General features: G+C 32.7%; 1 protein-coding gene across 1 annotated transcript; it reads left to right on the forward strand.

Annotated features, from left to right (window-relative positions):
* The first annotated feature begins 503 nt into the window (after positions 1–503).
* Positions 504–2,431, forward strand: LOC123534014 (uncharacterized). The gene is made up of 2 exons (XM_045316046.2): positions 504–659; positions 848–2,431. Exon 2 carries the CDS (start codon positions 848–850, stop codon positions 1,451–1,453), a length of 606 nt encoding a protein of 201 aa, XP_045171981.2. The 5' UTR covers positions 504–659; the 3' UTR covers positions 1,454–2,431.
* The last annotated feature ends 9,861 nt before the right edge of the window (positions 2,432–12,292 follow it).

Here is a 12,292-nt window from a genome sequence, read left to right on the forward strand (position 1 = left end):
GCAGGCTGGTCATGATCTGCACTGGTCGCAAAGGCACAATCAATTGTGTCCAGCACGATAAGGGTTAACATGCAAATTAATTTCTGGTCTGTTTCTGATATAACGTCTGGTATTTTTGGGACATTTTCCCAGATTTCTTAACAACCTATGGAACAATAAACTACGCAATTATGTTAATTGATTTGATCCGATACTTACACAAGTATCAAACTACTTCTGCCTTTTTTAACTTGAGATTATGAAATAGAAATTCTATAAACTAAAATGAGGAACTTTATTGTAAATATGCGGATAATAAATTAACAGAAGCGATAGTAAATAAATATTAAACTATTAATAAACCAGTAAACAGTTATAACTTGTTAAGATGTTCCGGAAGTCAGATAATTCATTTGCTAAATTTAGATACGCGATATGGACGGGGTTTTATGTTTTAAACGAGTGTGATTTAAAACTAACTTGGTCGTTCCTGGTTGGTTGTGCTATTTTTAGATCCAGGGAATGTCAACCGGCTATAGGTTATAAATATTCAACTATGGAGATGTTTGAGCAAAATAACTTAAACTTTGGAAAGAGCAAACGGGAAAATATCTACTTGTAGAAATAATAATAAATATCTTGATACAACTTTTACAACAAAGAAAGAATATATAAGCATTGTAAGTGTGAACAAAACATTTAATTTTTTAAGCATATATTTTCATTAAATATAAATACGCACAGAGGAGGAAGTAAAACAAATAAACATTAGATCTATTTGAAATAAAAATGTTTAGATAAAGTAATGAAATTAACGCAAAAAGACAAGGCGAAATTTTAGTATTTATACATGTGTTTACTTTTTCAGATGGATTATCATCTTATAACGAGATGCGTAGCTGCTGTCGTCTGGTTCATGTTATTTCAATGCGCGTGCAGCGTTCCAATCCTAAAACAGTCTGCATCAAGAATGTCAGAAAGAGAGAAAATACACAAACGGTCGGCGCCCACTGTTGAGTTTTTAATGAACAGAGACACACATAAGCAGTTTCAAACTAGAACTGACCCGCTAGAGGGCGTTGCATTAGCCAGTGAACAGGACTTTGATGACCTTCTTTGTCCGCTTAAAGTTTCAACAGGATTAAACGACCCTAATCATAAGCGGTCAACCTGTCCTTGGTACTATAGAGCATCCCGTGACGCAAAAAGATTTCCAGCTGTAGTTCTCAATGCAGAACCACTCTGCGACTACGCCATTGGCTCAAACAATGCAGAAGAGTGCGTGGCAATCACACAGAGCATGACAGTACTGAAACAACAAAATTATGCCGATGAGCATGGAAACTTAGTATGGAAGGAAGAAACCATGACGGTTATTTTAGGATATACATCTGCCGGAAGACGACTTGCAGAAAACTCACCACAGTCTACCACAGCTGCACCAGCCAACCAGCCTGAATGGGCAAAACGGTAAAGCAACAACTCACGTATCGCCCGAGAAACGCCGAGATTATCAATACTATAACACTGCCAGTAAGGCTTTCTAGTCCAAGTTTATGGATATGATTGTTAGACCACAATGGTCTTTTTTATCAAAAATATCTAGTTTCATAATAACATTAACTTAGGCTGTACAGTAGTGAATTTTAGTAAATATACATTCATATCTCCATGGATTGATTTTCCATGTAAATTAAGGCATTTCATAGACATCATAGCATATGGTATGTATGTTATTATTTATTTATAGGATGACATGTAAATTTGAAGTTCACGGCTTTTTACACCGTGTTATTTTAGCTATACTCAGGGAGAGTTGTGGCATCGGTTTATTAGAATTTTGCAGGATGAAATGTATTTTTACTTGAATTAATTATTTATCAAGAATCTCATTGGTATTCCTAGGTGTTTTGTTAAATCACAACGAAGTTGTTTCAAGTTTATGTGATTTCTATTTTTTAATAGATTTAAATTTTAAATAACAGAAAAATATTGCCTCAACATATCAGCTCAGTAGAACTTCTTTTCTAGTTTTAACTTTATATCTATATTTGGTATAAGTTGTGAAATATTTGGTATAAGTCTAGTTGTGAAATATTTGGTATAAGTCTAGTTGTGAACATGTAGCAAAAATGTTTTGGGACATGAATCAGTATTTATTTGCGTGACTGCTACAAGAAATAATGTATGTTGCGAAGTGTAATGAACTCGACTTGTTAAGAAAGACATTTTGATTTATCTATGTGGGTATTGTTTTTATTTATCAATTTACTTTTTATGTATTATACATTTCAATTTTGCCTTTGTTCAATGTTAAATCCTCAAAAGTGCAATAATTATTTTGTGACATGATAATCAAATAATTTGGTTGAATTGTTTTATTTTAATTGTTTTGCTTTATTTTATTTATTAGTTTATTTTGTTATGTTTGAAATAAAAAATGTGAAATAAATGTACGTTCTTTTATTACTTTTGCAGACCGTTTAAAAATACTCATTCGTATGTTTTGAGATTATACTTGGTTAACACATATTTATTTATCAAGCTATACATGCTATATAACACTCATACGTATATCATCCCATACGTATATCATCCAAGTGGATTGAATTTGAAGCCAGAGCTTACAGCGATTCTCTCCAAATGAGATAACATTTATGACCAGAAGATTGTCTTCGGTACAAACCTTTTTAGAATTCAGTAAAAATGGTTTTATCCTTTTGAAGCGTTTCAAAATATCATTCCATTTCCAGTGTAACCCTACTTAGTTATATAGCAAAATAAAATATACATTTTATATTAAAATGGATTTGTTCAATGACTCCCCCGAGCTTTAATAGCTTTTATTCAATTAACTAAATTAACGACAACAAGTCGTGTGTTGTCATTAGAATGATCATGAGGTCATGCATGTATGTGAAGATGTCAGTTTTGTTCATTTTTAAAATAACTTGGCTATTTAATGATACAAAATACTGCTATAAGACACACTAGATACTTGAAACCCAAATACATTGTTATGTATTAAGGACGAGTTGCAGGAATATATGAGCCGTGCCATGGGAAAACCAACATAGTGGGTGTGCGATCAGCATGGATCCAGACCAGCCTGCGCATCCGCGCAGTCTGGTCAGGCTCCATGCTGTTCGCTTTTAAAGCCTTTTGGAATTGGAGAAACTGTTAGCGAACAACATGGATCCTGACCAGACTGCGCGGATGCACACCCACTATGTTGGTTTTCCCATGTCGCGGCTCATATATAGAAAAACAACGACAAGCTGCTAAATACGTAAACAGTTTGTTATAATTAACAGTCTTGCGAATGTTATCTGTGAGACGACTCTTGGTAGCTCTTCAATTCTCATTGAAGCTTTACAAACATATGATGGAATAGAGCATGTTGATAGTAGGTGGTCGTAAAGCTTAGTACATGCGATAATAATATTACATATTTGACTAACAATAGACTAACAAAAAAAGTATTTCTCCATCGCTACAACAGCACATCAAACAACTGGAGCAGTGACATAAAGACAATCATTACATATTAATGGATCGCGATAATTTCATTTTAACGGTACTCGGTAAAATCCAAAAACAGGTAAAGCAGGTGTGTTATCCGATAAGTGGTGTTAATTTGTATAATGTAGTATTCTTAACTCTAAATACGATCCTTTATTCCAAAGCAGATTTGTAGTCTAGTGGATAGTGTGCCAGACATCTACTCTTTTTATGTTTGTATGGTGTAGGTTCGAGCCCTTCTTTTTTTTTTTTTTTAAATGATTTTGACTTATTCTATTTTGCAGGTTTTTTGTTTATATCGTCTTTTGTATTTTTTTCTATTTTTTATTTATGTATTAATTTTGTTTATGTATTGCAATGTATATAGATTCAATGTCTATTCTAATAAGAGATCCTCTGAAAAATGTCAATAAGTAATCAGTATAAGTGCACGAGAAAATCATGATATAGATAGTTTTACATGAATTCCTTCTCCAGGTAAAAACATGCTGGAAAAAATAAAAAAAAAAATAGCTCGTCCTGTATTCGAACCGGCACCGTAAGTTTACAAATCATACGTGTTAACCACTAGACCACGCCGTAACTTGCATCGGTTTTGCGATATAAGATATTTGTCATATAATGTGTCCACTTGATTCCCTATTTCATTGTTATGGGTTAATCCGGTATTAGTAAATAAAGGCCACAGTTATCGCGTTTTGTTAATACATAGGGCTTGAGCAACACTTTCATTCGAAAACCACCATTAATCTTAGCGAAGCCAACGTTTTAATACATAACTGTTACTCAGAGAAATGGTCACATGACATGAAAATGCACGAAAGTTACGAACTTGCAGAACATCTAAGCAAACTTTTAAGAGTGGGGATTATGTTTTAATGAACCTGAAAAAATATGAACGCTCCATGTTGTTTCAATTTCGATGCGGTATACTGCAAATTCATATAGAGACAGGACGTTACGACTTGGTATATTATGTACAAAGAACGTACCTGAATCTAAAAAGCACTTTTTAGTAGAATGTTAATAAATGAAATAAGAAATTCTTTGTACGGAGATATTTGTACAAATGATGAGTTTAGTGATCTCTCAGCGGCAGAAAAGTTAAAAATTCTTGTAAATATACACACTAGAAAAACAGCTAAATATATCGTACAGGCAGAAAAATATATACTTTATTCATAATGTAAACTGTATTTAATCTGAAATAATTACTGTTACAAACATTGCTACTGGGTACTCATTTTTGATTAACATTTATGTCTGCCATTTCATATCATAAGCATAATACATGCGATAATTATCTTGTACTGTATTGTAAATAATCCTCATTTATTTAAGGTGACATATAGGTCCACTGGGCCTGGTGCTTTTATTGTGTAATTTTCTCTTTGTTATTATTATGCCTTTGCACATGCCACTATAACAAAGCCATTTCTTATCTTATCTTATCATATTTACAACTACAAAAGGGCAGATTTCGAAATATTAAACGATTTAATAAGTTTAGCAAGTTGGTATTTTGTATTGTCCTTCTTGTTTTAAACCACGTGTTAAACAGCGGTAGGTATGAAGACATTGATCCCGGATAGAAAAAAAAATTGTGGCACCCATCCTATATGGTACTATATCATTAATCATTACGCAATAATTTCGTAAAATGAGTACTGTAATCTATGCAACAAATTTATACCGTGAAAGGAGCAAAATAAGCACTAGTGAGGTATACAGATGCGCTAAAATGACAACACATTGAATAAGAATGAAAACAGGATCGATAGAAAGAAGATGGAGTCATACATTACCTAAAATAATAATGGTAGAATGAGATATTATGTATTGCAGACAATGAAATAAATTATTTGAATATAGAAATAATAAATTTTCGCGAAGAAAATAATTTGCATTTACACCTGAATACAACATTTTCAGTTGATAAAACCCCCGGTAGTTTCTTTTTACTCAGATAAATTAAGAAATAATTTATAGCAAAAGGGTGCTTTAACACTATTTATGCACGATTGGCGGTTATACTTCGGGCGTAATAAATGCACGAGGTAGCAGCCCTCGTGAAATTATTTATACGACGTATTACCGCCCTAGTGTATAAATAGTGTAAAACACTCTTTGCTATAAATTATTTCGATTCTACTATGCCCTTAATCTAAAATAGAAGATGAAATATAGAAGCGCTCTTTCTTGGTCGCAATGAAAAATTTGACGTCACCGCTCGTTAACGTGATGTCATTCTAGCGTAAGAGCGTTTTAACAGAGACAAGCATAATATAAATATATAGAAAACTAGTAGATCTACTATACAACAGCAGCATGTTATTTTTTGTATCTAACTATGTTATCATTAAAGAAACAAAGAAAAAAACATTGGAGTACAGTGAAATATTTTTCATATCTTTGATGTATACGGCATATTTACATAGATTTCCTTAATTAAGTACTACTCTAACATAGTGCCTCATCCTAAAATATACCCGCATAGTAAATATAATTTTAAATTCATTCGATTTTGCATAGGTCAAAACTGTATAAAGCGAAGTAATTGATTATCAAAAATGACCACTTGACTGCTAAAATCTCCTTCAGTTTTACTCGTCCTAAAAAAACATGTTCATACTTATTAAAAATGTTCAAATAACTTTAAACTCATTCGGTAATAAATATTTTAAACATAACTGTTTAAAAACATCAAACATTATAGTGCCATATCATAAAAAATATCCGCATACTAAACTGAAAATTCACATAATTTTAAACTCATTCGATAATACATAGCTGGATATTTTAATCATATAGATAAGGGACATCAAGACCGTATAAAGCGAGGTAGTTGATTATCATATATGATCACGTGACTGCTAAATCCGGTAAGACGATTTATTGGCTACCTGTAAAATATTTACTACAGTTCCGCATAGTAAACGCATATCTAAAACAGGTCAATGAAATCATGTGAAAATATTATCATAATTTCCCACGGTAATCTACACACCTTGCCGACAATACATTTTACAAGGTTCATCGTTTCTACATTTTTAAAGAGAAAATAAAGATTTTATGAGACACATAAATGTTTCAATGTACAGGAAAATGCTTTTTCAGAAATTTGAAAGTTCCTAATGTTCAATAGTGCAACCTAAGGTTATCACATTCAATCAAAATGTCTTGGCTGCATTGAAAAAAATAACATGAGTTTTATCTATAAGTTGTTTTTTTTTCACTAGCATCCTTCAATCATAAGTCCAGGCTGATTTAAGTCAATCCGCCTTCACCATCTGGCTAGTCTGTGGTCAGACCCTGTGTTTTGTTCACAGTAGATAACTCCTGAGGACATTCAAATTTTGTATAATTATGTGCATTTTCTTCTCAAAACACTGGATAATCAAGAAAGATCGTCCAGAATATTTAAGAGAAACGATTTAAAGAATTAAAAAAGATTTTATAATCGGTAGCCAGACTACCATCTAGCCTCCTTCATGATTTTTGCCCGTCGTTTGGTTAAATCTTCGTTAAGATAGACATTTTTAAATAGGTGACTTTCTTTCAACATTTTCCTAATGTGGAGAAATTGTTGACGAAAGTGGTCACTAGTAAATTTAACAAAAATGTTCCTTGTTTCTTTCCCTTTATTTAGCCCCAGTCACACTGTCAAATATCAATACCATCCCTACGGATTGCCAAAGTTTTACCCCGTTTGAGAAATATTAGATTTTACCTATGTTATTAGTAAGTTTCCGCTAAGTTTTACTACGTATTGTCCGATATCTGACATGGGACAGGCCGGTTAACAAAATGGCTCTGTATCACATTTTCACTACGAGTGGACACGTTTTACCTGGTGTTGTCACGATTCGCTACATTTTCCTATGATTCAGTTCGTTTTAACTAGGAACTACTAGGTAAAGTCAAAAGTCAAAAACGTAATAAAAACGTAGTTACTCGTAGTGATACGTACTAATACGATTATTACATAATTATCCCTAGTTAAAAATTACTGAATCATTATGGTAGTTAAAACATCTGTGAAAAGATCATTGGGAAGCATAGAATGCAACCAAGCAACGCAATAACAGACTCGGTTTGACCGAATTTGTTCATGACAGGTAATGTAATATTCAACACCTTTCAAACCCCCTAGCACTGGCTTAAGCGGAATTTTATTATATTGAGTGGACGCCATGATCCCAAATGCCTCAAAAATATAACAACACTGAACCCAAGTACGGCAAAGAACCAGAAAATATAACAGCACTGACCTGGCGAATCGTACCCAAACACCTAGTACAATGTATTCATCCGTAAGTGAAGCGTGACAATGAGCCGAAAGTCGTAGGTAATACATAATGAAACGGAACAGAAACTTACTCGAAACCAAATCAAAGCCTAACATCCCCAAAACGTGTCAAACATTTGGCGATCAGTGGGGTTGAGAGCCGTAGTAATACCTATCCCTCAATACCCGACAGTATTGCTGGGACATTTTGGTTGTCAGGAATATGATAGCTAAAAGGACTATGAAAGGCGTTATGAAAATGGAGCAAAGTACATGTGAAGGTAAACAATCGAAATGAAGGAAATACATGCACATGGCTAAACTATGCAACCTAATTATATGAGATACAAAGGCAAGTAAAATGCTTTTGTACAAAAGTGTGTTTATCAGTATATTGCATTGGTGGTATCTATTAAACAACAATATAAAGGACATCACTTTCTCAAGAAAATGATCCATTAATACATATACAATTAAGAAATTTACACAATGATGTGCATGCAGGTTGCATTTTAGCACAGAAATAAAATTCACATAAATGTTAACAAATAATACATAAAGATACTTTCATTGTTTTATAAAATTACATACATAATCAAAGATACAAAAACAACTTCAGTTCGCGTCCAAAGGGGTATCCTTTAATGCATTAGCAAGTTACGAAAGGAGAACACGCCCAAATGTTCTCTATCGAAGCAAATGTGATTTCTTAGAATATTATTTTTTTACTTGTTAGAGACATAAATATCTGAGACACGGATTGATCGATTTCCAGCGGCCACCATCTTATTTTCAGGAATACCTGACATAAAGACCTGTGTGCACGCCCCTATTCTAAAAATGTGCAACGTGTATGAACTAGATAACAACCAGATGTGAAATGCAGTATGCAGGACAGACGGTCAAGGACAGATCTGATGATGTCTCTAATAAGTAATCTGATGTGATGAGTTAACATTCGTGTGGCATGATATTTAATTGTCACACTGTTTATGGAGTGTCCTCTATAATATTAGGATATCGTATTAAACATTTAAGGGTATATTACAAAAAAACAACAACATTGAGTCATACAAAAACTTAAAACGTAAACGCATTCTTTCGTATTAAAATCATTAAACAAATGTAAAATCAGTTTATTTACATCAGATATAGTTACAACATTTCAGTCGTCATGTACCACGATTCTTCATCACAGTTCAACGAACATTTAGGGACTGGCAAAAACTACCAGCGTCTTCAATTGTACATCATTAGTCTATTAACTATTATTATAGTAACTAAATAAGATTCTAATGATTAAAAGAGGTCTTACACTTTGAAATATATTGGTAAATCGGCGTGTAAAATATACTTTTGGTTGTTTATAGAAATAAAATAGATTTCATTAACCTCTATAAATTTTACAGACATGCATGTATATAAGTTATAATTCAAAGAAATAAAACACTCTTCGTATATATTCCAAGCCAAATAACCACGAGATATTAATATGAAAATATGTTAAAGTACACTAAATAAAATAACACAGAAGCTGATCCGCGCGGTTTCCCTGGCGACATGAACATTGTTGAGAAGCACAAAAATCTTATTTATTTCCAAAAAGAAAAAAAAAAAAAAAAAAAAAAAAATACATAAGACAATGCTTACGTTCGTTTCAGTAACCGTTGGTTTTTAAGTTTCCAGACATTTTCTTTTGTCCCAATATACTAGTCTCATGAACCATCCTTATGTAACTCAAGTATATTAATCTAGTTATCAACAATGGTTGAAATTTGACTGTTAAATTTCCCTGTGTAATTAAGTGCTTTGAAATATTGGAAATCTGTAATTAGATATTATGTAACTGTGCAACGGAAATTTTCTCATTAAATAATTCACATTAAAACATTAATTCTATTTAGACTATAACTTTTCACGTTTCAGTCCAAATAATTTTTGCTCCTTGTGACGTCACTCGTAGAGCCGAAATATTACAGTAACAAAGATGTACATGACTCACGTGTGCTAAAATTGCAACACCCCAATTTCCCCTCACACCTGCTTAATCGAAATTATATTCAATATAAACATTGAATGGACTTCAAAATCTGAAAAAAAACTAGAGCAAATATAATGTTCAACAATGCTATTGTTATAGATAATAAAAGCTATAAGGCGACCCCTTGTAAGTCTATGAAAGGTGATATTTTGAAATAAACTATTTGAATTGTCAATTGTGGAAAACTGGTTTATTTCTTAACCAGACCACCATATAAATTTAGAGAAACGTTCAAACAAATATGCGCAGCGTTGGAACCCAAAGTATAAGTTTATTAAATTTCATTTCAATATGAAAAATGCATTAAACAAAAATCCAAACATCTCACCCCGCCACTCTCTCCCCATGCGTCAACCACACACAATGTTATAGATTTCTTTTGATTTATTTAAAATGCGAGAACATGCGGATGATTATTTGTTAAGGAAATTCTTAACTGATGTATAATTGATTTATCAATGAGGATGGGGCTACTTGGTTCGTTCTAGTTTTAGTTGAGTGACGTATACTTGACTATGTTATTTCTAGATTAAGGAAAATCCACAGACAGTTAAAAATAGATGACACAGCAATATATAAAATGTGAAATAATACGTGAAATAATAATTGCTTACTAACGTTAAACATTGAAATATAAGAAAAAAAGACAAAACAAATTTCAGTATTTATCTTTATTGTTTTAAGATGGCTGATCATTACATTACGAGAACCATAGCTGCCGTCTTCTGGTTCACACTATTTCAGTTCGCATGAAGCGTTCCAATCAGAAAACAGTCTGAATCAAGAATGTCAGAAAGTGCGTCATTACACAAACGGTCGGCAGCCTCTGTTGATTTCTTAATGAAAAGTGTTTCACATAAACAGCTTCAAAATAGAGATAATCATGTAGAGGGTATCGCTTTAGCCAGTCAACAGGACTTTAATAACGAGCTTGTTTGTTCGCAAGAAGTTTCAACGGGACTAAAGGATCCAGTACATAAAAAGTCAATCTGTCCCTGGTACTACAGGGCATCACATGATCCAAAAAGATTTCCATCCGTAGTTCTCATTGCAGAGCCACTCTGTGACTACGCCATTGGCTCAAATGCTGCATACGAATGCTTGCCAATAACAGAGAGTTTGACAGTACTAAGACAACAAAACTACCTTGATGGGGATGGAAACTACGTATGGGAAGAAGAAACCGTGACGACAGTTATAGGTTTCTCAAGTGCCGGAAGACGACTCACTGAAAACTCACCACAGTCTGCCACAGAAGCGCCAAATAACGAGCATACACCAGAATGGGCAAAGCGGTAAAAGGCTTTATAGTCTAAAATGCTTTAATAACACTGCCAGTAAGGCATTCTTGTCCGAGTTTATGGACATGGTTGTTAGACCATAATGGTCGTATTTAGTGTAACTAAAGTCACCATAATGGCATTATCTTAGATTGTCACATTGTAAAATTTCAGATATGTATACAAACGAGTGTTGTTGAAATTGTTGCCAAAAGATCTATTAATTAATTACATATATTTACGAATTTTATCAAATGTTTTCACATATCTTTTTCAGTAATATATATTTAATTTATGCCTATGTTTCTAAGATGTGCAGTTATTATTTTTACATGATGGTTCATTTAATTGCAATGCTTTGATTTAGACGATTTTGTTTATTATTTTAATTTAATTTGTTTTGTTTTATTGCAATGCATTATCTAAACTGTTTTATTTCAGTATTTTATTTCATTTATTTGAAGTTTGAAATAAAAATGCGGAATAGACTTTCGTTTTTATCTCTTTTACAGTCTGTTTCAAGATACTTATTGGTATCTTTCGAGGTAAAACTTATGTCCCCATAAATATCTGTTTTGGTACAAACTCGTTGACTCGTTGTGAATTTTTCCAAATTGTGTTAAAGAAGTAAAAAAAGCTTCAACCAGTCAAAAATCTTCACGCGGTTTTATTGATAACCATTACTAGTTCATCTCAAATTTGTTACATCTCAATATCAGATATACATTTTATATAAATGGAGCTTATCATAGTCTTCACCATATTTTTAATGTCTTTTATATATAATATAAGCCAATGGAATTACATACAATTAACACATGTAAGTGGTGACGAAATCCAAGACGTTTTAAGTTTGAAACTGATTGAGAAACTTTGTAAGAAATGGTTTTAGTAATTTAAGTATTTGCAAGTCTTAACAAACTGAATTCAACCGAGCCAGAATCTGCTAGTGCTAATACAAGTACAATTAAAAATATATATAATAATGTGTATGCAGACTGCACAGTAGCACAGAAATAAAATTCGCAAAGTTGTTAACAAATTCTTTCATTGTTGAATAAAAATGACATACATATCAAAGATACAAAAGCAATCAAATTGGTATCTTTTAGCGCTTTTACGTACAAAACTTGCCGTAAGGTAAATTGTTAAAAGAAAAGACCTCCCCTGCTCCTCCCCCCC

The sequence above is a fragment of the Mercenaria mercenaria genome, chromosome 12 (assembly GCF_021730395.1).
Source record: "Mercenaria mercenaria strain notata chromosome 12, MADL_Memer_1, whole genome shotgun sequence".
Lineage (NCBI taxonomy): Eukaryota > Metazoa > Mollusca > Bivalvia > Venerida > Veneridae > Mercenaria > Mercenaria mercenaria.

Excerpts from the sequence above, each read along its gene's own strand:
- LOC123534014 (XM_045316046.2), top strand. The coding sequence starts at position 848 with ATGGATTATCATCTTATAACGAGATGCGTAGCTGCTGTCGTCTGGTTC.